General features: G+C 48.3%; 1 protein-coding gene across 1 annotated transcript in view; it reads right to left on the bottom strand.

The window, feature by feature from the left end:
- Window positions 1–27,503, bottom strand: part of LOC114602823 (basement membrane-specific heparan sulfate proteoglycan core protein-like) — a 218,570-nt gene that overhangs the window by 44,564 nt on the left and 146,503 nt on the right. The window contains exons 49-63 of the mRNA XM_077930973.1: window positions 25,996–26,054; window positions 21,945–22,118; window positions 20,416–20,526; window positions 19,984–20,084; window positions 18,103–18,283; window positions 16,993–17,052; window positions 16,487–16,609; window positions 15,470–15,622; window positions 13,961–14,103; window positions 10,137–10,272; window positions 7,753–7,904; window positions 6,516–6,663; window positions 5,776–5,918; window positions 5,548–5,683; window positions 4,144–4,295 (exon numbers count right to left, since the gene is read on the bottom strand). Of these exons, the coding sequence (XP_077787099.1) occupies window positions 4,144–4,295; window positions 5,548–5,683; window positions 5,776–5,918; window positions 6,516–6,663; window positions 7,753–7,904; window positions 10,137–10,272; window positions 13,961–14,103; window positions 15,470–15,622; window positions 16,487–16,609; window positions 16,993–17,052; window positions 18,103–18,283; window positions 19,984–20,084; window positions 20,416–20,526; window positions 21,945–22,118; window positions 25,996–26,054 (1,972 nt within the window). The remainder of the gene's footprint in view (window positions 1–4,143; window positions 4,296–5,547; window positions 5,684–5,775; window positions 5,919–6,515; window positions 6,664–7,752; window positions 7,905–10,136; window positions 10,273–13,960; window positions 14,104–15,469; window positions 15,623–16,486; window positions 16,610–16,992; window positions 17,053–18,102; window positions 18,284–19,983; window positions 20,085–20,415; window positions 20,527–21,944; window positions 22,119–25,995; window positions 26,055–27,503) is intronic.

Raw genomic sequence — 27,503 nt, 5'->3', positions numbered from 1 at the left:
ACCCAATTGAAAGCACCAGCAGAGCGGTAGAACTTTTGGAAGAGTTCGGCAAATTATCTGGATTCAAGTTAAATAGGGGGAAAACTAAAATATTAATAAAGAACTTGACAGTACAGGAGAAGTCACAGTTGGAACAACAGGTGGACATTAAAGTAGTAAATAAAGTGAAGTATTTGGGTATCTGGTTATCTCCAAAGAATATTAATTTAGTAGAGGATAATTACAATAAATTGTGGAAAGAAGTTAAGAAAGACATGGACACCTGGCGTAGACTGAATTTATCCTGGACCGGGAGGATGGCATCGATTAAGATGTGTATCCTCCCGAGATTGTTATTTCTGTTCCAGAACTTACCAGTGATAAAAGGTACCGCCTGCTTTAAAAACTGGCAAAGGACCTTGACCAAATATATTTGGCAGGAGAAGAAACCTAGAGTGAAACTTAAATATTTGACGGACCCCAGGGATAGAGGGGGCTTTGGTGTACCAAATTTAAGGCTTTACTATGAGGCGGCATGTCTACTCTGGATTAAAGAATGGGCCACCCTGAAAGATACTGACTTACTAGATCTAGAAGGATTTGACTTAAGATTTGGGTGGCATGCTTACCTCTGGCAGGAGAAAGATAAAGTCCATAGAGGTTTTTATAATCATATAGTCAGAGGGTCACTTTTAGAAGTGTGGAACAGGAAGAAAAGTGTGATTGAACAAAGTACCCCTTGGTGGCTTTCACCTGTGGATATTATTAAAATAAAGAAATTAAATATGACAGGTAGAAGGTGGACGTACGAGGACCTCCTAATCAAATCAGAAGAAGGGTGGAAACTAAGACAGCAGGATGAACTGAAAGAGAAAATTAAGGATTGGTTTCACCAACACCAAATTAGTGCACTATGGAGGGAACATAAGAGAATAGGTATGGGAGAAAACAAATCTAGATTCCAAGTAGAGATTATTGAGAGTAACAACAAACTACTGTCTAAAATGTATAGGCAACTGCTGGAAAACGAAAATAAGGAAGAGTTGATCAAAGGGGTGATGACTAAATGGAACAAAGACCTAGGATACGAGATAGGGTATGAGAAATGGCAAATTTTGTGGAAGAAAGGCATGAGATTTACTGCGTGCGCTGACTTAAGGGAGAATTTATACAAGATGATGTATCGCTGGTATCTGACCCCGGCCAGATTGGGGAGAATGTATAGAACAGCAGATAACACCTGCTGGAGGTGCAAAGATAAGGTGGGGACCTTTATCCATATTTGGTGGACCTGCGAGGGGGTGAAAGGTTTCTGGGGACAAATACACGAGGAGTTAAAGAAAATCTTGAAGTATAATTTACCCAGGAAACCTGAAGCTTTCCTCTTAGGGATGATTGGGGAGGAAATAAAAAAGACGGATCAGACTTTCTTCCAGTATGCTACCACTGCTGCAAGGATTCTAATAGCAAAGAAATGGAAATCCCCCGAAATACCAACAATGAGAGAGTGGCAGGTGAAATTGTACCAATATTTGGAATTGGCAAGACTTACACAATATATTAGGCGGGACAACCCCACTAAAAAGATAGAGGACTGGTCCAAATTCTTATGTTACCTTGAGACTAACTTGGGAATTAACAATTTAACAGTAGACGATGTTTAACTCCTACGACGTGGAGAGATAAATGAAAATAACTGCAGATGGTATATGTAAAATATTTAACCCAAAGCTGAGGTTATTGGAAGTCAAATGTGTGTAAGGGTGTGATTGGTTCTTTCTTTTCTTTGTTTTGTTTTTATTTTTCTTTTTTCTAGTTGTATGTGTCTGATTTTATAATTTTTTTTTTTTTTTTCTCTTTATTGTATGTGTAAGTTTATGTCTTTGTAATAAAGTTTGTATAAAAAAAAAAAAAAAAAAAAAAAACATCCCTAAACTGGGCTGCCTTCAGATGTCTTCTAAATGTCAGGTAGTTGTTTATTTCCTTGACATCTGACGGGAGGGCGTTCCACAGAGAGGGTGCCACTACTGAGAAGGCCCTCTGCCTGGTTCCCTGTAGCCTCGCTTCTCGCAGGGAGGGAACCACCAGAAGGCCCTCGGAGCTGGACCTCAGTGTCCGGACTGGATGATGGGGGTGGAGACGCTCCTTCAGGTATACTAGGCCGAGGCCATTTAGGGCTTTCAAGGTAAGCACCAACACTTTGAATTGTGCTCGGAAACATACTGGGAGCCAATGTAGGTCTTTCAGGACCGATGTTATATGGTCTCGGCGGCCGCCCCCAGTCACCAGTCTAGCTGCCGCATTCTGGATTAGTTGTAGTTTCTGGGTCACCTTCAAAGGTAGCTCCACATAGAGCACATTGCAGTAGTCCAAGTGGGAGATAAACAGAGCATGCACCACTCTGGCCAGACAGTCTGCGGGCAGGTAGGGTCTCAGCCTGCGAACCAGAAGGACTCTTGCGCCCTCTTCATTTCTACAGTGATTTCCCCGGCTCTTCCAAAACTGTGTTAAGATTCAGGCCATGGACTTGAGGCTCCACCCACACCTGCACTCTAACCACTGTACCACACTGCCTTCAGAGAAGGCTCGAGAAATGAGCAGGCCATTTATTCTACCAGAATAAAGCTGCCTGGAGTCTAAATGCTCTCTGGGAAGTGGCTGTCTGCGTCTGCTGGGGCAAGGGGTTTCTGGGCTTACGTGCCCAGAGGCAAAGGCCCTCTCTGGTTCCTCCAAGCACTAGTTCGTTTGCTGGTTGCATGCGCAGAATTTATATATCACTGTTTTCTCCAAGGAGCTCAGGGTGCTGTACATGGATCTCCCCTTTCTCATTTAATCGCCACAACAACCCTGTGAGGTGGGTTAGGATGAGAGTGAGTGACTGCGGCCCAAAGTCACACCCAGGGAGCTTCATGGCTGAGTGGGGATTCGAACCCTGGTCTCTCCCATGTCCTAGTCTGACACTCTAAAGACTACGCAACACTGGCTCAAGACGGCATAACTATCGGATGGCTTCTAAGTGGTTTGCAGAACATAAAAACCAATTGTGCAACATTGTTAAAATGCGAAACCACCTTTAAAAAATACACCGCAGTTAAAATGTGCAATCAATCGCCTTAATCATTGAAAAATTAACGGCGTGGTTACACTGTGCAATAAAGCCACTTCCGCCTTAAGGAGGAGGTGGGGTTGCGGGCTTCATGGCCCCTCCATGCGACTGGGGGATTCCTGGCCACATCACCCCCTAGCTGGCCAATCGGCTGGTTCAGGGGTGTGGCATGCGCTATATAGGCAGGATGAGGCCCTCCCTCTTTGCCGCCCGCCAGCTGTTCCTGTTTTTCCCATCCTCCCGCCCTATAAGGTTTTCGTCCTTTGACCTTGCTATGGACCTTGGTTGGTCGCCATTGAGGGACCTGATAGGAATTTTTTCCACTTGGCAAATTGGCACCAGCCACTTGGTTTTTGCCTACCTCGTAGCAAATCGTAACAACTTTCTGGGTATTGGCAGTTAGGCCTTGGTATAGTTCTGTAGATGGAAGAGAGGAGGTAGCGCCATCACCTGCCCCTCTTATCGAAGGGTAGTCCGTTAAAGGATTCAGGGGGGCGTGGCCCTGTCCGAAGTCTAGGGAGGTGAGGGCCCAAGGCACGCCCCCTATCGCTGACCCCGGGGGAGTTCCTAGTTGATGTGCATCAGCAGGACTCCCCCTACTAACCCTAACCCTTCCTGGACTTCAAGTAGATGGGCTGGAGTCGAATATAGTTGGTTAGGACCAATGTCTAAGCCAATACCACTCATCACTTGTAACCGATAAAGTTGTGGCCTTTTTTAGCCCATTAACCTTAATAATTGTGTCATTATTTCCACCTGGGGGGGTTGGGAACTCGCCACGCAAAGCAATTCCATTAAAACAGCAGACTTGGGTCAATAGGGAATGGCTGTCTAAACAGATGTGCCTTCAAAACCAGCAGAAGGCCAAAAGAGATGGAGGGCTTTCCTATATCAGCAGAAAGTGCCTGTCTAAGAGGCATCCTACCATCCTTACCTGGCGACTGAACCTGGGTTCTTCTGCATGCCAAGGTTTACTGCTGGCCAGTCAGCAAGGCCAGGAAAGAGAGGGCCAAGGAAGAATCACCAACTCGAGCCCCCAGACCGCACTGCCTACATACCTGGTGATTGGCCGGCAGGGTCCCGCCACGCTTGTACCATGTGATTGTGGCACCTGCCTGTCCTGCCACGACACAGTTCAAGTCCAAGGTCTGTCCTTCGACAATGGAGGGCGATGGAGACTCGATCCTCAGCGGAGGGGTGATTCCTGAGGCTGGGAGTTCAGCGGGAGGAAGAGAAGAAGCCGCCTTTGTATAAGCTCCTTGGTCCATCTGGCTGGGGATTGTCTGCACTGAGCGGTGGAGCCTTTCCACAGTCTCAGGGAGTTTTCTCAAACCCTACCTGGAGATGCTGCCAGCGACTGATTTGGGACCTTCTCCATGCAAAGCTCCACGGAGCTAAGGCCCTTCCCATAAAACCCCCAGCAAGATTCTAGTCCTCAGGATTGTGAATGAAGGGTTGCTTTTAAAAGGATCGCAGGAAGACCTTTGTTCCCTTTAGCTTAGTGCTGCATGCACTGGTTGGCAGCAATGCTTCTCCGGGGATTCAGGCAGGCAGGGAGTCTCTTCGTAGCCCCACCTGCCAGAGAACTTAACCTGGAGCCTTCTGCATGCCAAGCAGTTGCTCTGCCATGGAGATGCAGTCCTCTCCAAAACGCTAAAGACCAGAACAGGACCGGCATCAAGGGATGGCATGGTCTGGTACATGGACCCCACACTGGCAGGTGGCCCATTGCCCCCCAACCTCCCTGGACCTGGTGCAGCAAGGTGGCACCTTCGGTTGAAGGTTGGAGGGTATCTTTTCCGAGGGTGCTCCGGAGACCGGCAGCCGAGGATGATAACCACAACAGAAGAAATTAAACGCTTAGCCCAGGCATCCCCAAACTCGGCCCTCCAGCTGTTTTGGGACTACAACTCCCATTATCCCTAGCTAACAAGACCAGTGGTCAGGGATGATGGGAACTGTAGTCCCAAAACAGCTGGAGGGCCGTGTTTGGGGATGCCTGGCTTAGCCTATAAACCTAAGAAGCATCTGGCTACTGGGGCAGGCCAAGGGCACACAGAAAATCTCCCAATGTCCGTATGGGCGGAATGAGGAACAAATTTGGGTGACGGACACTTGCTAGGGCTCCTTCTACATGGACTCCCAACCAATCCCCCGCCCCCCCTCTCCGCAATGCTCGACGCTCATGGGCTGCCACGGCTGCCACTCAGGTAGGTCACCGAGCTATTGCCCCTTTGTTCCAGCCTATCAGCAAGCAGTTCTGAGGATACCTGCCTTACCCTGGGAGCTGGCAACCCCTGCTACACCACTGCCCAGCACATGCCCCAAGGGAAGCCCACAAGCATGACCCCAGCAAAATAGCAACTCTCCCCCCCCCACCACCCCGTTGTGGTTTCCAGCAGCTGGTATTCACTGCCTCTGACTGGCGAGGCGGCGCATGGCCAGAGCATTGTTTGACTCACTCTGGGAGGTGCCATAGATGGTGACCACAATGGAGGCTTCTTGCACCGCCCCGCTGCTGGCGTCGCTCAACCGGCACACGTATTCTCCGGAGTCTGCTGCCGTAGCCGCCAAAATCGTCAAATGGTAGCCAGATATCTGCAGGGTGGAGGGGGCAAAGGGACAGTCTGAGTCCCCCTGGAGCTGGGTTTGTGGGCATCGTTGGCCAGGCACACACACCAACTCCATACCTTGTGATTTGCCGGGAGTGACCCTCCTTGCTTATACCATGTGACCCTGGCCCGCGACTGGCCTGTGACGAGGCAGCTCAGCTCCAAGTCTTGCCCCTCGGTGATGGACGGCGATGAAGATTCGATCCTGATTGGTGGGGTGTCTACGGAGACAAGAAGAACCCAGATCAGAGAGGCCCAGCGTCCTGCTCCCAACCAGGGACAGCCAGGAGCTTGTGGGAAGCCCCGCCCTCTTGCAGAGGGGAGCATCGCACCCTCCATTCTTTGCACTCGGGTGCTCAGAAGTACACTCCCTGCGGGGAGGAAGGAAAAGAAGAGTCCCTTGGGAGTCCCATAGCGTGGGCAGGGAGAGGCAGGGCCCCCACCCCACTGCATTAATTTATTTATTTCTTGCTCGCTCTTCACCCTAAGATACAGGGTGAGATACAAGGCTAAAACAACATTAAAAACAGTTTGTAAGAAGTTGGGAGGCAATGGAGTAAAGTGAGCTGCTATGGGGCAGCTCCCCCCCCCCCCAAAATACACTCCTCTACAGTCATCAAATACTTTGAGTCAAAGGTGGGAAATGTTTTTGGCCCTGGGGGGGCAGGTCATAGAATCACAGAATTGTAGAGTCCAACTCCAAGCATTATGTCCTCCCTGACACCTGTCTATCATTAGGTTCCAATCAACGATATATGTTTGTGTGCGCACAAGAGCCCTCTCCCCTTCTATGGCCTGAAAGGTCCCGGAAGCGTTACCATGTGCAGAACCATGTGTGTGTCCTTGCTGTTGTACGGTCACCATGATGGAGGCTTCCTTAGGGCCTGCCCCATTGCTGACGCGGCAGACGTACTCGCCCGAGTCCGCCGCAGATACTTGCAGGATGCGCAGGACGGACCCGTAGACCTGAGGATACAGGAAGCCATTCATATTCTTTTTTGTATATCATTTCTATTAAATTTTCTGTTTTACAATTTAAAATACTCATTTTTACATCCTTAAAATATCCATGATTTCCCTTCTTCTCTTTCCACGGTTCATTTTACACATCATAAATCCCTGCATATTTTACAAAAACTAGGCCATTCAGTATTCCATTATTGCATCCATCAAAACTTGATTATACTGTTGAATTTATCTTAATGCTGCCAGTGTTTTCAGCTGTGCACAATTATTTCCCATATATTCAATAAACGTTTTCCAATCTTCTCTAAACGTGGGTTCTTGTTCTCTTATTCAATATGTTAAGTCTGCAAGCTGCGCATATTCTGACAGCTTGAGTTGCCATTCTTCTTTGGCTGGGACCTCACTCACTTTCCATTTTTTGGCTAGCGAAACACGGGCCGCAGTAGTGGCATACATAAATAACCTTTTTTGACTCCTGGGAATTTGAGTCTGAATTATCCCAAACAAAAAGGACTCTGGTTTTTTGTTTTGTTTTTAAAAAAAGTACTTTTAAACATTTTTCTTCAATTCATTAATTGAAAGAGAACCACACAGGTTCTGCACATGCCTGAACTAAGCCTTCACTGGCCTTGATTTTCCCTAACCACCTCCTCTTTTGAATTCAGGTCCAAGGAAGTTGTGGCCCTCCAGATGTTATTAGACTACAACTCCCATCACCACCCATGACCTCTAGCCATGCTGGCCAGGAATGATGAAATTTCAGCGTCCATCGACATCTAGAGCAGCGGTTCTCAACCTGTGGGTCCCCAGATGTTGTTGGGACTACAACTCCCATCATCCCTGAGCTCTGGCCTTGCTAGCTAGGGGTGATGGGAGTTGTAGTTCAACAACATCTGGGGACTCACAGGTTGAGAAAGGCTGATCTAGAGAGAGGTTCCCTATCCCTAAATTCACTGCCCCTGGCTACCTCCATCACTTGTCTTCACTGCCCCTGCCTATCTTATTCACAACTCTGCTTTGGGGACGGAGAACCTGCAGGCTTCCAAAAATTGATGGACTTCACCTCCTGTCAGCCCAACCTGTACCAACCTGGTGGTTGGAAGGCAAGGCGCCTCCTCGCCGGTACCATGTGACGGATGCAGCTGGCTGGCCGGCCACGATGCAGTTCAGATCCAAGGTCTGCCCTTCTATGACTGAAGAGGATGACGATTCAATATTCACCGTCGGGGAAAGGCCTGCAGCTACAAGGATAAGCAAGCTGGGTCAGGCCCAAGCGAGCCCATGCAGTCTTGGATCCTGATTTACAGCAGGACGGGAAGACCACAAACAGTGCTGGAGTACAAAACAGCAGTCTCCCCACAACAAGCCCCCCTTGTCTCCCTGCCACAACTGGCGTTCAGAGGTAGAGTGCCTCTGGATGTGGAGTTTCCACCAACCATACTGGCCAAGAACTGATGCCAAGTGATTCTTTTTCCTTCTCCGCTCAAAACTCCTGAATCTTTTTCCTGGCGAGTTTGTCCCAAGCGTGTGGGTTTATATATAATCTCACTAAGGCAGCAAACGTGTCCCTCCGAAACTCTGCAGCCTACCCCTCAGGGTTTTCCATAAAACGTACCTCACATCACAACCAGCACATTCAGCAGTGAAGCGGAGGATTAAAAATAGAACAAAATAAAATGGAAGTTTCGCAGTGTTGGAGAATCTCTAAGCTGTTTAAAATCCCTTTGGTACGTATGATTAAAGCATGCTTTCTGTTTGGTTTTGAGCCCCTTAGTAGCGTCACCTCTTAAGCCAGTAGGTGGCTCGTATTTCAGATGAATGTTTTAATTGGCAGATAGATAGCTTCAGTCACAATTTATATGAGTTTCAGAAATAATTAAGGAAAGGGAGGTTTAGCGGATCTTTGCCCTAGGGCTATTACGCGGTTGTTTTGGCATAATTACAGTTCTTTCACTCTAGGTTACACACCCTGCCTGGGTCCATTTCTCAGTCCCTTGGCAAGAAAGCAGCCCTTTCAGAGCGTTGGAAGCGAATTCCTGTTATCTCTGTTCCTCAGAGATAATTTGATAACCGAGAGTTATAGCCTGGCTATCACTAATCACTACAGTGGTACCTTGGTTCTCAAACGTCTTGGTTCCCAAACGCCGAAAATCTGGAAGTAAGTTGTTATGTATTGGGTTTAACACTTTTTATGTTACAAGGTGCGTTCTAACCAACTGTATAAGCGTTGGTTGACGAACGTTCTAATGGCATGTAAGCGCATGCACTTTCAACTGTCAACGGTCAGTTCTTGTTGGCGCTTTCATTGTGTAGTTCTGGAATTCGGGCTTTGTTTTCCTATGAGTGAGCCATTGTCACTGACAATGTTGAATAAACGTAGTTGAGGAACTTATACTGCCTTGGGCTTCTGACTTTTTCTGAACATTGAACATTTAACGTTGAAGGTTTCTCAGTCCCTTGGCAAGAAAGCAGCCCTTTTAGAGTGTTGGAAGTGAATCTCTGTTATCTCTGTTCCTCAGAGATTAATTTGATAACCAAGAATTATAGCCTGGCTAACATTAATCACTACAGTGGTACCTTGGTTCTCAAACACCTTGGTTCCCAAACGCCAAAAACCCGGAAGTGTGTGTTCTGGTTTTTGAACTTTTTTCGGAAGCCTAACGTCCAATGCAGCTGTCGGCTATTGTTTCCGGGGCGCCTGCACCTTGGTTTTCAAACATTTTGGAAGTCAAGCGGACTTCTGGAATGGATTAAGCCTGGTGCTTTTGTTTTTGCTCTTTATTTTGCATTTTTGCATTTGAGGCTTTTCCGCTTAATTTGTTTTTGTGACTGTGCGGAACCCAGTTCAGCTATTGAATGAATGATTGATTGATTTTATAGTACAGTGGAACCTCATGTTACGGATGGGATCCGTTCTGGAGGCCCGTTCGTAACACAGAACTGACGTAAGCTGAAGCACCGCTTTTAGGGGTTGCTTTTAAAAGTCTGGAATGGATTAATCCGTTTTGCGCTACTTTCCATGGGAAAGTATGCCTTGGCTTTGGAGCACTTTGGTTTTGGAACAGACTTCCAGAATGGATAAAGTTTGAGAACCAAGGTACCACTGTACATAGTTATCTCTGCCAATGGAATGTTGACACGAGCTCCTAATCTGCAATGAATCCTGTCTGGAAAGTCGCCAGAGCGACAATTGCTGGAGTGCTTGTAACAATCGATCCCTCTTCCCAGGGAACTCTGGGAACTGTAGCTCGGAGAGGGGTACCTTCTAAGACCTCGAAGCACCCTTACCAAACTACAGCTCCCAGAATTCTTTGGGGGAAGCCATGATGACTGTGTAAAGTAGTGTCATAGTGCTTTGGATGTACCGTGTGAATGTGTCCTTTCAAAAAATCCTGCCAGGACCCCGATGGTGGAGTCTCTGCATGGGGGCTGATGGCCACCAAGGCCCAGTCCAAAGAAAACCCTCTACTTACCTCGGATGACCATCACCTCGATTCTTGCCCGACCGACTCCTGATGCGCTGCTCCCCACACAGTGGTACACCCCGCCGTCAGCCACTGTGATAGAGGGGATGACCAAGGTGGCAATGTCTGTCCTCTCTGCACGGGACTGGGGGCGAGGAGGAAGAGGAGAGTCACTGGAGTGTTTCTGGAGCTGCGGCTGAGCTCCAATGCCCCACAGGCCATGCTGGCTGCTAGGCAGGCCTCTGATGTGCAAAAAAGTGCCCCTGCCAGATTGCCTAAAATGAAGCCGTGTAAACCACAGCAAGGGACGCGGGTGGCGCTGTGGGTTAAACCACAGAGCCTAGGACTTGCCAATCAGAAGGTCGGCGGTTCGAATCCCCGCCATGGGGTGAGCTCCCATTGTTCGGTCCCTGCTCTTGCCAACCTAGCAGTTCGAAAGCACATCAAAGTGCAAGTAGATAAATAGGTACCACTCTAGTGGGAAGGTAAATGGCGTTTCCACGCGCTGCTCTGGTTTGCCAGAAGCGGCTTAGTCATGCTGGCCACATGACCCGGAAGCTGTACGCCGGCTCCCTCGGCCAATAAAGCGAGATGAGTGCCGCAACCCCAGAGTTGGCCACGACTGGACCTATTGGTCAGGGGTCACTTTACCTTTAAACCACAGCAAGCATCTGGTGGTGACTGAGCAAAGGGCCATCTCCACAAATGCATTTGAAGGATTCAGTTTGCTTTTCCGTGAAGTGATGCTATCGGCCGATTGTGGTGTTTGCTCAATCGGCCCCAGCATGCTGCCCTTCAGACACTTTACACTCCAATACCCAGTCTGCCCCATCCAGCTCAGCTGTATGGCACTGGAGCTGATGGGAGCATGGGGCTGAGTTGGAGTCCAAAGCTTAGCAAACAGCTGCTTCGGACAGCTCCGTTTTGGAGAGAGAAAGCAGGCTGATACAAACCTCTCTATCCAAATAAGCAAGCAAGCGAACAAATAGATTAATGTTAGACGGGTCAGGGGGAAGGGAAACATCCACCTTGGAGTCCTGATTGACTGTGATGAGGGCAGAGTTGGGGACAGAGGGTATGTGGAGAAGACCAGGTTACCTACCCCCAGTCATGGCGGAGGGGGAGGGACATTGAGCCCCATTTCCCTCTTGAAGCTGCAACTGGTGGAGAACGCAGACATTCCACATGAGCCCTGTGGCTTGTGGTTTCTGAGGCATGTTCAGGAGGGGTAGATGAGGGAGGGAGGCCTGGGGCAGATGGCATGATGAGAATGGACCTCTTTCCTCCCCACCGGAGAATAAATGTGGAGCAGAATTCAATCCTGTTCACATTTAAAAGGTGAACTTAATTGGCACATTCTTAAACATAGGGTTGTACCCAGTGCTGGTGCCACTCTGAGCAGACCCAGTGAATGGATAGGACTAACTCAGGTTCGTCAATTTCAAAGGGTCTGCTCTGAGGAACTTAAGTTGGACACAGCCCAGCATGCAACCACCCATCAAAGTACGCACGCCTCTGAATTACGCAGTGCAGCTGCCCAGCTAAGCAGTAAGTATAAAATCACGCATGCTAGCCTAAATCGAGGCTACAACTGCATGTATGATTGAAAATAATGTACAAAAATGCACTGCATTAGGGAAATTCTTGCTTTGCAAAAATGTGCAATTTAGACCAAACTGCTTTAAAAAAACAAAAAAAGTGTGTACAGTCATACCTTGGTTTTTCGAACAGCTTAGTTCTCGAACATTTTGGCTCCCGAATGTCCGATGGGGCATCCACGGCTTCCGTTTGGCTGAAGGAGCTTCCTGCAGCCAATCAGAAGCCGAGCTTTGGTTTTTGAACTTTTTGGAAGTCAAACGGACTTCCGGAATGGATACTGTTTGACTTCTAAGGTACAACTGTATTGGGAGAAATCTGCACTCAAATACTGATGAATTTTAATGTGGACTTTAAAAAATAAATTACAAACTGGTGTAGAGAACTGAATTTAAAAACTGGAAAAATGACAAATTGAAATTGACAAATCTGCCCATCATTGCCGGAGAACCAGAAGGACAGGAAGTGTAAAATGGAGAGGTGGGGATGGTGTCCAGTGCTAGCCCTACTGAGAATAGACCCACTGAAGTTAAAGGACATAACCAACTTAGGTCTATTGCTTCCAATGGCTCTACTCTGAGTATGCTTAGTTGGAAGCAACAAAGAGACAGAAAGCAGCTAGGAAATGGAGGGGTAAGCAGAAGAGGCCAAGGAGAGGCTTGTGCAGAGGGCTACCTGTTGGAGCTCCTGGGTCCGCCGCTGGAGAACCTCCAGGCTGTCACCTTGGAAGTGGAAGAAGCCAAAGACGGAGAGAGCCTATCCAGGGGAGGAGGAAGAAAGAAAGAAAGAGAGGAAGGGAGCAGGAGCGGGGAGCCCGGAGGAGACAGAAGGAAGAGGAAGAGAGTGAAGGGAGGGAGGAAGGAAGGATCTGGCAGCCCTGGCCTGGGTCCCTGCCTGGAACAAGCCCCCACAAATTCCAGGAGACAAAAGTCGAACAGTGACAAAGTCAGCGAAGGATGGGATGCTGGGCAGGCTGTACAGCTCAAGTATTTGTGAACACAGTTATAAGAATTCTAAGGTCTCAAATATAAACTGAATGTTCATAAATGTACAAGGCAAACATAATAATAATAATAATAATAATAATAATAATAATAATAATAATAATAATAATAATAATAATTTATACCCTGCCCATCTGGCTGGGCTTCCCCAGCCACTCTGGGCGGCTTCCAACAAAATATTAAAATACATTTAATATATAATATATAAACCATGTGTCTGAAATAGTACAGGAGAGCAATCCTGAAGCCATTTTAACTCTCCCAGTGACTTCAAATATTCCTCTGCAGTAAGGGAGGAAAATGGGGAAAGACTTCCCATTGTCTTTTGCTTACAAATCCTGTCTTAAGGGTGTATTTGTGTATTAATAGGGCAAGCCTCTAACTTGGACTGTGGAACTAAACTATTAACCATCACAAAAGAATGGCCAGGCTACCCAAGTAAAGCAATCAGTGACCACTGTCAGGTATCCTGGCAAACAGGATTTCTGCTGAAGATTGCCTCCTTCTATGATGTATGTATGATGTTTTAGGCCGTGGTCTTGAGCTACAAGGTGGGCAATTTCAAAACTCTTTATAGGGGCTTGCGCACCATTGTTCTGGGTCCCTCCTCCCTCCTGCGTGGGATGAGCAGGGGACCCTGTTGCAACAGTTGGATAAAGATCAGGCTTACTAGCCGCTTTGCTTCTCAATATTCTCTGGTTGGCCTCTGTTATTTTCTCCTGCTGATAGGGAACCCACTTAAGGACTCTATACGGGATCCTGGATACCCCATAAGGGAAAAGGAGAAGTTTTTTCTTATAACAGGTACTCAGATGATACACTGGTTCAATGCAACATGTGAACACCCCTACTGTAACTTCTCAAAAGTATGCCCCCTCTGGGGTCCTGCGTACACGCTCACCGAAACATGCCACTAGGCGAGCACAATCACTTGCAAATGTGTAGAGCTGGCTTCTATGCGAAGGAGTAGCAAGGAACAAGAGTAGACTTAGGCACGTGCAGAGTGCCTTTGCTTCACAGCTGAGTAAGGGCAGACAACCCTAAGATGAAGCATCGTTAGGGCTTTTATTTTGGAGCAGAGGGGACGGCTTCCAGCTAACATCACTGGCCTCTCCCATCCTGGGCCCCTTTTCCCTCTCCTCCATGAATCCCCTTTGACACTGACATTCTCAGGGGTGGGGAGGCCTCTCTGAAGCAGAGAAGCCCATCGCCCCCTATTCTTCTGAGACTCACCTGTGGGGGCAAACGGCCTCCTTCTTTTTCCCAGGTGATGGTAGCAGCAGGGGAGCCTCCTGCTCGGCAGTAGAGCCTCACGGTGCTCCCTTCGTGGACCTCTGTCCGTTCTGGGCTCACCTGCACTTGTGGGATGCTGGCACCTGAGGAAGAGCAGAGCGGCAGGTGAGCCCACCTCTTCCCCTCCAATTGCCCCCCCCCCAGCCCCTCTTGACCTGGCCTAGGGAAGGGAGAGATACTTGACAGAGATGGCTGCCAGGGTGGATTTGATTTAAATCAAATCAATTTAAATCACAATTTAAATCACTAGTCAAAAAGACTTGATTTAAATCAGGCATAGGCAAACTCAGGCCCTCCAGATTTTTTGGGACTACAACTCCCATCATCCCTAGTTAACAAGACCAGTGGTCAGGGATAATGGGAGTTGTAGTCCCAAAACATCTGAAGGGCCGAGTTTGCCTATGCATGATTTAAATCCCTCCCCCCCCCCCGAAAGACTCATTCTTGTTGGTCTCATCTTAACATTGAGAACTAAATGAAGGTTTCATTTTTGGAATATTAAATTATCAGAGTAGTTTTTACAGTTATATCAAAAATTACTGATTTGGTTATACTATTAGACAGTGCTTTTTTCTGGGGGGTACGCAGGGGTACGCATACCCCTAAACATTTTGTGAATCTTTGTCCATTTACTGTATTTATTGTTCCTGATTTGAACTATAAAATGGTGATTTTCTTGAGTCAAAATGAGAGTACCCCCTAAACATTTTTTTAGGGGGGGGAAGCCCTGCTATTAGAAATACATAGACCGATAACGATGAAATTATTGTGAGGTTTAATAAGTTAACCGTTTATATTTGGAGAACTTTTCTGCTGTACTTCATCAGAAGGAGAAAAATAATCATTTCCTTAATAACAATTTAAACAATTTATTTAACTAAAATAATAATATTATAGCAGATGCATCCATGGTTGTTAACTGATGTGGTTAAACAATTTTTTAAAAAAACTTAGACTGAGTTTTAGCACACATGAAAAACTTTAAACAAATCCTTACTTCCTGATGAATAGCCTTTGGACTATAATGTAACTTAATTGGAAAACTATCTTTAGAAAGGTTTTCCCCCCAAAAGCATTTTATTTTAAAAATCCGATTTAAATTTTAAAAAAATACGATTATTATTTTTAATCATTTATTTTTATCCACCCTGATGGCTGCCCTCTCTGATAATGAAGCCAGAGTGGCGAGAGAGAAAAGGCTTCCTTTCTCTGCCCACCACTAGATAATATTATCAGCAGTGCTGGCTCCAGACTCCCCACCAACTTGGATGACTTTAAAAGAAGATTAGACACATGTAGGAAGGTAATGTTATCAGCGGCTGAACCGGGTGGGCTCCCTTTGGCCCTGGAGCAGGCGGGCTCTGTCCTCCTGCAGGGGCACATTCGGCACCCCCAGAGACGGGTCAAATGGATGGCGCGCCACCCACTTCTCGCCAGGGCACAACGTACTGTGTACTTGTAAGAAGGCACGGGCCATATGTTGTCCGGCACTATTCCGCACACGGCACAAATACTGGGCTTCGTCGGAAGGCTCCACTGCCGGGAAGCGCAGGATCCCACCCTGGATGACGGCTTTGGAGGAGATGACGCCACCTTGTCCACCTGATAGAAAGAAGAAGAAGAAGAAGAGGAGGAGGAGGAGGAAGAGGAGGAGGAGGAGGAGGAGGAGGAGGAGGAGGAGTTTGGACTTGATATCCCGCCTTTCACTCCTTTTAAGGCAGGCATGGCCAAACTCGGCCCTCCAGATGTTTTGGGACTACAACTCCCATCATCCCTAGCTAACAGGACCAGTTGATAGGGATGATGGGAACTGTGGTCCCAAAACATCTGGAGGGCTGAGTTTGGCCATGCCTACAAGCAGCTAAAAAGGGACACGGGTGGCACTGTGGGTTAAACCACCAAGCCTAGGACTCGCTGATCAGAAGGTCGGCGGTTTGAATCCCCGCCACGGGATGAGCTCCCGTTGTTCGGTCCCTGCTCCTGCCAACCTAGCAGTACGAAAGCATTTCAAAGTGCAAGTAGATAAATAGATAGAGCGAGATGAGCGCGCAACCCCAGAGTCAGTCACGACTGGACCTAATGGTCAGGGGTCCCTTTACCTTTACAAGCAGCTAACAATCTCCTTTTCCCTTCCTCCCCCACAACAAACACCCTGTGAGGTGAGTGGGGTGAGAGACTTCAGAGAAGTGTGACTGGCCCAAGGTCACCCAGCAGCTGCATTCGGAGGAGCGGGGAATCAAACCTGGTTCACCAGATTACGAGTCCATCGCTCTTAACCACTACACCACACTGGCTCTCAGAGGAGAGAGAGGAGTTATTATTTTTTTCTCAATTTGTTATGGATCACTTCCCAATACTCTTTTAACTATTTACAAGTCCAAGTCCCCTGGAAAATTCCTGGGGATGCCTGACGGAAGGTGACTTTTCGGAGACAGGGGCCACGGCGTCACCTAGCAGGAAGCTTACCAATCCACTCCAGCGTGGGCTCTGGGCTCCCGGTAGCGATGCAGCGGAACTCGGCCGCTTGTCCTGGCTGGACGCTCAGCTGCGAGGGCTCAATGGTGGCCATGGGGTGGACCGCGGGTCCAGCTAAATTGGGGAGAGGAAAGTTCAAGGCGGCTCTGGGAAGCCGGGGTGGGGAGTCCATGCCAGTGGCAATTTCAGAACAGGGATGGAGAAAGGCTCATGTGCTGTGCCCTCAAGACCCCGCAGAATCAGGAAAGGAACCGAGCCATGCGGGAGCAAATGGATGTCACCCTAGACGTGAAGCATGCGTGATGCTGATGACTGTAGCGCAGGGTGGTGGGTGGGTGTAGAAAACAGGAGTGTCAACAACCCATCACCCATGCCATCAAAACCCATGCAGAAGAGGAGGAGAAAGAGGTGGATAGGACTCTAGTGCGAGGGTATGAAACCGAAACCTTGCAGCGATGGACAATGGGGCATGCAAGTGGGGGCCAAAACCGACTTACAGGGCCTGTGGCCTTCCACCACTTCTACAGGTCCATAGAACATCTGGGTCTTAGACGGAGCTGCGGGCGAGGGAGAGGGACATGAAAACCAGGCCCAGGGAGGATGAGGGCCTGGCCAATGGTAAGGACCCCCGGGCACCCAAGGGACTGTTTTCCAGAGCTGGAGATCCTTGCCCAGTGGATCAGAAATGGATTGTCCCTGGAGATGTACCATATTGTCCTGAATATAAGCCACACTCCCCCCCCCCCCAATTCCAACCGTGAAAAGTTAAAGTGCGGCTTAAATTCACGACCTTACAAAAACTGGCTTTTACGGTCACGCTGTAGGATTTCCTTCTACATTTGCCATTTATTGGTGTGAATGCCTGCGGAATTTTAAGGGAGATGCTTATATTTGGGTATTGTCTTTTTTTTTCTCCTCCCCCCCCCTTGAATGTTAAAGGTGCGGCCTATTTGCGGGTGCGGCTTATATTCGGGTCAATACGGTATGTTGGGGGCTGAACAAGGGACCCTCTGCATGCAAAGCAGCAGCTCTGCCACAGAGCTCCTGCCTCACACTAAAAATAAAGAAAGGCTCTGGTCCCCACGGTACTGAGAAAGTCAGAAACAGGATCTAAGTTAAGGTCCATCTAGCTCAGTATTGTCTACACTGGTTGGCAGCATGATGAGGATCCTTACCCCCAGCCCTACCTGGAGACGCAGCCCAGGAAGGAACGTGGGACCTTCTGCATGCCAAGCAACTGCTCTAGAACTGAGCTGTAAACCCTTCCCTTCAGAGCCGGGACCGCAGGGAGCGGTCTTCTACGGAGCCCCTCCAGCTCAGTATCGTCTGCACTGACTGGCAGAGGCTTGCCTGGCTTCCGAGCAGGAGAAAGGGGGTGAATGGACCTCTCTGATCCCGGCGCCTGAAACCCCAACTCCCATTACCCCCAAGAAGCAACAGGTGGGAGCCATCTTTTGTGACATTCTGGCAGAGACGAGCGTGCTCAGATGCCGTGTGCAACCTGTGGCCAGGTGGGCGAGCGTTGGGTGTCGGTGTTGAGCCACGATCCGGCTGTGCCCGCAGCCTCGGAGGACCCTGAGCATGCAGCCCCCTTTCTCCATCCCTACCTTGCACGTAGAGTGTGGCGACTCCTTCGTCCATGTCGAACATGTTGGACCCTGTGCAGACGTAGATCCCGGCGTCCTCTGGTTGGACGTTGCGTATGGTGAGGATCCCGTTGAAGTCCATGGCCCGGCTGGGCAGCTTCCCATTGTTCTGGCGTGTCCATACCAGGGTGTAGGCAGGAGACTGGGGGTGGGCAGCCAGGGGAGGAGAGAGTTGGGACTCCAAAGACAGGCAGCTTTTCAACAGGTAGTGTTACCTCTCTACCAGCCTCCTCCCCCCCCCCCCCCGCTTTTGACACCAGAGATGTGAATAATAAATTAAACGATGATAATGAGAATAGTAGTAATGATGATGATAAAAATAAGAATGCACATTTGTTTTTAATGTGCACTTTCATACTAGAATTTGTTTTTCAACATGCAACATGTATACAGACATTTCTTTCAATGCGTTGGGTTTTTTTTTTTAATTGAATGAAATTTGTATGTAGCTTGATTATAAGAAAACCTCTACAAGTGGTTTAAGAAAAATATGGAAGAAAATAGTAGAACTCTCCATTGGAAACATAAACAGGTATTTAAGAATATTCAAGGTATTCTTTAAAAAGGTAAAGGACCCCTGGACAATTATGCCCAGTCAAAGGCGATTATGGGGTTGCGGCGCTCATCTCGCTTTCAGGCTGAGGGAGCCGGCGTTTGTCCACAGACAGCTTTCTGGGTCATGTGGCCAGCAGGACTAAGCCGCTTCTGGCGCAACGGGACACCGTGACGGAAACCAGAGCGCATGAAAACACCCTTTACCTTCCCGCTGCAGAGCTACATATTTATCTACTTGCACGGGCGTGCTTTCGAACTGATAAGTTGGGAGGAGCTGGGGCAGAGCAATGGGAGCTCACCCCGTTGCGGGGATTCGAACTGCCAACCTTCCGATCGGCAAGCCCAAGAGGCTCGGTGGTTTAGACCACAGTGCCATATCAATGGTAGCTAATAATAACACACATAAAGTTTGACATGTCTGGAGAGGTTTGCCTGAACAAAAATGATTTTAGCAGGTGCCAAAAAGGGCACAGCAAAGGCATCTGCCTGATGTCAATAGGCAGGGAATTGCAAAGTGCTGTCACATTAAAAAGCCGATTTCTTCTTAGAATTCCTGCTCTATGATTGCAGTCATGGGATTTTTGTCTATCGCATGACGGTATATGTTTTGACTCCACAGAGTGGGAAGTGACGGAGACAGGGTGTTTGTGTTACTGTGTTCCGTGAAGTGGGACTATAGTCCTTTGTCCTTTTGCTGTCTCATGCTAGAGAGAGAGGGAGCCATGTTGCAGTGCTCCGTGTGTGTTTATATGTAAATAAAGTAGATTAGCCAAAATGCTGAGTCGCTGAAGTCTGTTAAGGAAGTTGCGAAGACTCCGCAGATCCCTAAGTGTGCCGATGTCTGTTGGCATCGGTCGCTGTGATGTTCGGGCTGAAGAAAGCTTTTGAAGCTCCCGAATGCTCAACCAGGAGGGAGAGAACATGCCAGTCGGGCATGTGTCTCTACCAGGGTCCTACTCGAGTGTAGGACGAGCTCCTGACAATTCTTACAAGTGCAGAATGAGGATTGTGTGGTTGAATGCAACCTTTAACTTTTACACAGGGGGTTGGGGGCTTTAACATCCACCCTGCTCCCCTGAACTAGGCCCTTGAGTTCAAATCCTCCCATTTGGCCTCAAAGTTCACTAGGGGCCTGTCGCTGCCTCCCAGGCGAACCTACATTTCAGGGTTGTCGTGGGGATTAAATGAGGAAGGGTGAGAAGCGTGTATGCCACCTGGAGCTCTTTGAAGCAACAGGTACAGGAACGCAAGCAAGCAAATGAGCACACAAAGGCTGAAGGAGCTGACCTTGCTCTTGGCTGTGCAGACAAAGGTGACGTCTCCCCCTGGCTTCACGCTCTGCACCTTCTGCTCCTCCACGGTCACTGTGATGGGCTTGCTGGGGCCTTCTGCGGAAGCAGAGAGAGATTTGCGAAAGACTCCCTCGTGGCCTTCTCCTTGCCAAGATCCGTGCCCTTCCTTGGATGCTGTTTCCGGAATCCTCTCCCCAAGGAAATGCGCCAGGTGCCATCGTTGACAACTTGCCTATTTCCCCCAGCCTTTGGCAGCAAAGGGAGCCTCAGACGTGGTCCATTTAGTGGGGTGGGAGGGGAGGAGTTATGTTAAACAGCAGAGAGCCCTCTTGACTCCTGCGGCTCCCGTCAATCGGCACCCACCCCTTCCTGCCTCGAGCTCCTCCCGGGGCAGGAAGTTCACTCCTAGCAAAAAGGTGCGTCTCACCTGTGACGACCACCTCGGCACGGCTGGCATTGCTGAACTGCGGGTTGCGGCATGTGCAGATGTAGACGCCGGCTTCGGAGGGCTGGATGTTGGGGAAGTGGAGCTCCAGTCCTGGGGAGGAAATCAAGGGAGATGGAGACGAGCTGGAAGGTTTCCCAGGGGTCATCTAGTCCAACCCCCCGCAGGCCCTTCTTTTTTCCTATTATTATTATTATTAATAATAATGTTTGATGACTTATCATGTTTTTAATATTCTGTTGTTAGTCGCTCAGAGTGGCTAGGAAAACCCAACCAGATGGGCAGGGTATAAACAAATTATTATTATTATTATTATTATTATTATTATTATTATTATTATTATTATACATAAATAAGAATAAAAATGTGCACCCCACCACAGAGACCGTTCCACTGTAACTATCCAACCTCCCAAAATTCCAGCACCTCTTGCGATGGTTTGACCCCTTTCTGTTTTAACAATACAAATTCTACAAATATATCTTCCATATCTCATCGAAATCATTTCTCCTGCGTATTCCCCGTCTTACCTTAATGGCACATGTCAATTTATCATCAATAGCTATATCCCACACACCTCTTTATACCATCCTTCCATTTTATATTCTGCTTGCCCCTTTTACTTCCTAGCTATCATAATGCGTGCAGCTGTCAATAAATTAATTTGTGAGTAAGTCCTTCCTAGCCTGCAAACCTTCCACCCCATCGTAAATGGATAATAATGCTACCTCTGGACTTTCGGTCAACTTTAACCCAGTGATTTCTGTTATCTCCTTAAACACCCTTTCCCAGAAAAATTGTACATAATTTACAGAAGGCTGTCTTTGGGAGGGAGTCTGTGCGTAAGTGTTACGGTGGGTGAAGAGGGGAGACACACACAATTGTCCACCGAGTCAGCGTATGAATGAAGGGAGCCATCTTCCTTTTAAGCAAGACCGAGCGGCTCAGAATTTATTCTTTTACCAAGCCTGGAGAAAGCTTCCACCCTCCCCCTGAAAGTAACTGTCTGGCTGCTGCCTGCGACTCCCAGCTGGTTGCCCAGGAACGTACAAAGACGAGGGAATGTTTCTTGCCGTCCACTTTTTATTCCGTATCTACAGAGAGAGGCTATAGAACCCAGCCTCTTGGATAATGGTGTTGTCCTAAGTGAATCTTCACCTCCCATCTCTCCCACTTCCTCATTCGTCACTTCTATGGGTGCTGCTACGTGACCTCTGCCTTTGAGCTTTTTGCTCCCCTACTTTCAAGGCTCGCCGGGTTCTGGGAGGGGAGGTCTGGAATGCTTTCTAAAGACACTGTGTCCATCAGCTGTCGCCCCCCTGGCGCTTCCTCTTCCACCTCCTCCTCTCACATTATTTCCCAACTTTTCGCCTCATCTGCCACTGAGCTGCGACGTCCCTCAAATTCCTGTTGTAAATAAACTGTCGTCGTCTTCCTCCTCCCTCAAACAGTCAAGCTGGGGAGGCTGTCTCGACCATTCCTCCTCTGCCCAGTCCCTGACAGTAACCCACCTTGCTGCCTGCGTTGGGTGGTGCTGGGCACGGGGCGCCCGTCTTCGCGGGACCAGTAGAAATAGTGTGGTGGAGCCCCGCTGACGTGGCAACGCAGGGTCACCTTGCTGCCTTGCGAGACGGCGGTCCGTGGAGGGTGGACTTGCACGATGAGGCCTGGCTGGTCTGGAGTACCTGCGGAGTTGAGAAAGGCTCAGATTAGGGCAGCCGAAATGATGGAAGGGCTGTCAGAATTCCTGCTCCATGATTGCAGTCATGGGATTGTTGTCTTTCACATGACGGTATATGTTTTGACTCCACAGAGTGGGAAGTGACGGAGACAGGGTGTTTGTGTTACTGTGTTCCGTGAAGTGGAACTATTGTCCTTTGTCCTTTTTCTCTTTGCTGTCTCATGCTAGAGAGAGAGGGAGCCATGTTGCAGTGCTCCGTGTGTGTTGATATGTAAATAAAGTAGATTAGCCAAAATGCTGAGTCGCTGAGGTCTGTCACGCGCATGATGCGCAAACTCTGCAGATCCCTAAGTGTGCCAATGTCTGTTGGCATCGGTCGCTGTGATATTCGGGCAGAAGAAAGGAGGGAGGGAACATGACACTCGGGCATGTGTCTCTGCCAGGGTCCTACTCGAGTGTAGGCTGAACTCCTGACAGGGGCGACTGCTCTAGGAAGAAAGGTTTAGGGATAGAATAGTATGCAAAGATGCATGCCCAGGAAGAAGTGGAAAAAGAAAAGATTTTTCCCAAAGAAAAACTGTAATTCTAATACTTTTGGGAATTTAGGGACAGAAACGTAAAGATAAAGAAGGTTCTTTCGATCATATGTGGTGGTCTTGTAGTAAGGTTAAAGCTTATTGGGAAACGATATATAATGAAATGAAAAGGATGTTTAAAATAACCTTTGTTTTAAAAAACCAGAAGCTTTTCTATTGGGAATTATAGGGACAGAACTACCTAAACTTCATAGAAACTTATTCATGTATACTACTACTGTACAGTGGCAAGAATGTCACTCACTCTGAAATGGAAAGAAGAAATAGTCCCAGCAAAGGAAGAATGGATACAAAAACTTATGGCATATGCAGAAATGACGAAACTTACCAGAAAAATAAGAAATCACAATAACAAACTTTTTATAAAATAATGGAAATGGTTTATGGAATATTTAGATAAATTGTAAACAGATAAGAACACGGGCAGGATTATTGTAATAACCTGCAGTTTCGTAAGAGTATATATTTAAAGTAGATGAATAAATGAGCAAATTAAGTTTATTTGGATATGCAGAAGATATTAAAAATAAATTTAAGGAACCGCAGAAAGAGGGAGAAGGAAGTCAAGTTTTGAAATGCTGAAATGATTGTAAAATTAGTGAAATGTATAAACCTGAGAAGCATAAATATATATATTTTTTAAAGAGAAAGAAAAGGTTCCTCACCCCACCCCTCTCTCTCAGAATACAAGAACTTGAGTTGAGCCAAAAAGGTTAAATAAGAAGATATGATGCTACGTAATGTGATTACAGTGGGCGCTCGGGTTGCGAACATGATCCGTGCGGGATGCACGTACGCAACCCACAGCGTTCGCAACCTGCACCTGCGCGGGTTGCAATTCGGTGCTTCTGCGCATGCGCAAAGTGTGATTTAGCGTTTCTGCGCATGAGCGACAGCCAAAACCAGGAAGTAACCAGTTCCGGTACTTCCAGGTTTCGGCGGGTCCGTAACCTGAAAAAAGGCAACCTGAAGCGTCTGTAACCCGAGGTATGACTGTATATGTAAATCTAATAAAAATTACCGTATTTTTCGCTCCATAGGGCACACCTGACCATAGGGCGCACCTAGTTTTTAGAGGAGGAAAATACGGAAAAAAATATTTTTGAATCAAATGTTGCACTAAACTATTTAAAGCAGCAAAGCGGGTGGCTCCTGTCCACTTTGCTGCTTTAAACTGAGCCTCAGAGGAGGGAAGGAAGGGGAACCATGGCTTATCTAAGTCCAGTTAATAATGCTGAGCCTGACTTATGGCCATCGAGATTAGCCTGGCCGTCTCAGTGGAAATCTGGGGAGGCTGAGGTGGACTTTCAGTGGTCAAAGTGTGGTTGTGTCTTCCTGCCCGGCATCTATTTCCTGCCATCTTCCCCCCTGCACCCCCGCACCCTGCTTCGAGGGAAGGAAGCGGAGCCATGGATCCTCTGCTCGCAACTGCAGTGGATTCCCTCTAGGCTTCAGTGGATTCCCTCCTCCTGGGCTCCCTTTGAAGCAGGAAAGTGGGAGAGGAGCTGCTTACATGAGTGTAAGCTGCTCCCCTCCCACTTTCCTGCTTCAAAGCAATCACGGAGGAGGAATCCGCTGCAGCCGTGAGCAGCGGAGGATCCATGGTCCCCTTCCTTCTCTCCTCCGTAGTTGCTTTGAAGCAGGAAAGTGGGAGAGGAGCTGCTTACACGAGTGTAAGCTGCTCCCCTCCCACATTGCCGCTTCGAAGCAATCACGGAGGAGGGAATCCGCTGAAGCCTCGAGCAGCGGAGGATCCATGGTCCCCTTCCTTCCCTCCTCCATAGTTGCTTTGAAGGAGGAAAGTGGGAGAGGAGCTGCTTACACGAGTGTAAGCTGCTCCCCTCCCACATTGCCGCTTCAAAGGGAGCCCGGGAGGAGGGAATCTGCTGCAGCTTCCCCCACCTCCCGCAGAAGCTGCACGCTCTTTAAAGGGGCTGTGCGGCTTCTCCTGGCTTTTCTGGGAGGTGGGGGGATTCCCCCACCTCGTACAAAAGCCTGCAGGAGCCGCACAGCCTTTAAAGAGGGCGCCGCTCTTGGGGGCTTTTCCCCCACGAGGGAGAAGGGACTGCTGCGGCCAGTCAGTCCCTTCTCCCTCCTGGAAAAAAGCCCGCAAGGGCACACAAAGCTTGTGTGCGGCTCTTGAGGGCTTTTCCCGCCTGCCTCCCCCCTGCATTCGCTCCATAGGACGCACACACATTTTCCCTTGTTTTTTAGGAGGGAAAAAGTGCGTCCTATGGTGCGAAAAATACGGTATTATAAAAAACAAACAAACAGAACACAAAACTTGCAGACATCTGACGAAGCTGAGTTTTGGAAGGTTTGAGGAGGATAAAGGGAAGTCCTTCCTCCTGCAGTGCAGAGTTAAACTACAGAACTTGCCTACACAGGAAGCAGGGAGGACCACCAGCTTACATGACTCTAAAAGAGCATGGGGCAAATTCATGGAGAAAAAGGTTACCAGTGGCTATGAACCATGATGGCTATCCACAGTTGGAGGAAGCAGTGCTTCCAACTCTTGGCTGCTCGAAACTGCAGTGCAGAATCAAAGGATAATGGAATCGGAGCGCTGTAAGGGGTCCTGAGGGTCATCTAGTCCAACCCGCTGCAATGCAGGAATCTCAGCTAAAGCATCCAGGAACGTGTCCAGAGGAGGGCAACCAAAATGGTCAAAGGCCTGGAAATGATGCCTTATGAGGAACGGCTAAGGGAGCTGGGCATGTTTAGCCTGGAGAAGAGGAGGTTAAGGGGTGATATGATAGCCATGTTCAAATATATAAAAGGATGTCACATGGAGGAGGGAGAAAGGCTGTTTTCTGCTGCTCCAGAGAAGCGGACACGGAGCAATGGATCCAAACTACAAGAAAGAAGATTCCACCTAAACATTAGGAAGAACTTCCTGACAGTAAGAGCTGTTCGACAGTGGAATTTGCTGCCAAGGAGTGTGGTGGAGTCTCCTTCTTTGGAGGTCTTTAAGCAGAGGCTTGACAACCATATGTCAGGAGTGCTCTGACGGTGTTTCCTGCTTGGCAGGGGGTTGGACTCGATGGCCCTTGTGGTCTCTTCCAACTCTATGATTCTATGATTCTATGATCCCTGCTTGTGGATTTCTCACAGGCTTCTGGTTGGCCATTATGAGAACAAGAAGCTGGGCCAGATATGCTACTGGCCTGACCTGGCGGGCTCCTCTATCTATACACAGCAACCCTTCACGGCTGGCAGTGTGGCGTGTGCAGTGTGTGTGTGTGTGTATTAAGGCAGAGGTCAGCTGGCGGACTTCGTACTCACCCAGGGACACACACTTCTGCCCACGGATATTGGGGTTTCCTGTGTAACCTGGAGCACACCTGAGAAGGAAGCAAGAGAGAGACAGAGACAGGTGAGAGTCACACCTCTGGGAAAGAGACCAGTCAGTGGCCCTAACAGCCCTAACAGAAGAGTTATTGAGAGTTAGGTGTTGGAAAAACACCCTGGGAAGGCTGCAAAGTCTCCGGAGCGTTCCCCGGTGGCCCTCTCTGGCTGTAAATCTTCTTCAGTCCAGAGCAGCCAGTAATAAGCGACCCTTCTCTCCTGAAAAGAGCACGCCAGCCTTCTGGTATATTATAGCAGAAGAAAGACTCAATCGTAGTTCTAAAACTGTGGGATGTGAAACACAAGAGCAGTCAAGTACAACATTCCTAGAGTGAACTTGTTTACACATGGGGAGGAATGTTTGTCCAGCCAGCAGGTAAACTTCCTGTTTCCTTCTGGGCTGGGACAGGCTTCCTCTGCATGTGACTAGAGGTGGGTGTGGCCTCACCTGTGCAGGTAATGACAAAAGCACAGGGCAGGGCAGCCATCTCTCTCTTTTTGACTACATGCATCGAAAAAGCAACATCTGCTTAGCCAAAGATGTCCTCTTGGCTTCCAGCCAAGAGAGGACAAAGGGACTGTCTTCTTATGAGATAGTTTCCAGGTAAATGTTACTTTTCTAAGCTAAGTCTGCCTTCTGGGATCCTATTGTGAACAGAATGATATGTGAGTAAACTCTTTTTATACTTTTGTAGAAGACTGCATTGTGTCTTATCTTTCATGAGGGAATAAGGGGAAAATACCAGAACAGTTATTATAGAGGCTTTAGCGAGCCTGAGCAAACGCATCCGCTGCAAGTTTAAAAAGGGGAATGTTACTCTGCTAAATTGTGAACTTGTTAACACAAGTTGGAAAGGCTATTATCAGACAATATATCCTCTCCTGCATCCCTGAACATTCCCACAAAAACTACTTTATTTACAGTCTTATATACAGAGACTCCGGGACTCGGGTGGAACTGTGGGTTAAACCACAGAGCCTAGGACTTGCCGATCAGAAGGTCGGCGGTTCGAATCCCCACAACGGAGTGAGCTCCCGTTGCTCGGTCCCAGCTCCTGCCAACCTAGCAGTTCGAAAGCACGTCAAACTGCAAGTAGATAAATAGGTACCGCTCCGGCGGGAAGGTAAACGGCGTTTCCGTGTGCTGCTCTGGTTCGCCAGAAGCGGCTTAGTCATGCTGGCCACATGACCCGGAAGCTGTACGCCAGCTCCCTCGGCCAATAAAGCGAGATGAGCGCCGAACCCCAGAGTCTGTCACAACTGGACCTAATGGTCAGGGGTCCCTTTACCTTTACCTATACAGAGACTCCATCAGTACGTCTGTGCTCTCTGAACACCAGTACAGAACCTCGACACACACAGAAGCGAAATCAACTTCCAATAGTACTCAGTAGGAAGAGATAATACAGCCTTTCTTTCTCACGCTCTCTCAGACACTCACATGA

This window comes from Podarcis muralis, chromosome 7, assembly GCF_964188315.1.
Source record: "Podarcis muralis chromosome 7, rPodMur119.hap1.1, whole genome shotgun sequence".
Classification (NCBI taxonomy): Eukaryota; Metazoa; Chordata; class Lepidosauria; order Squamata; family Lacertidae; genus Podarcis; species Podarcis muralis.
This window is presented reverse-complemented; position numbering and strand designations above follow the sequence as displayed.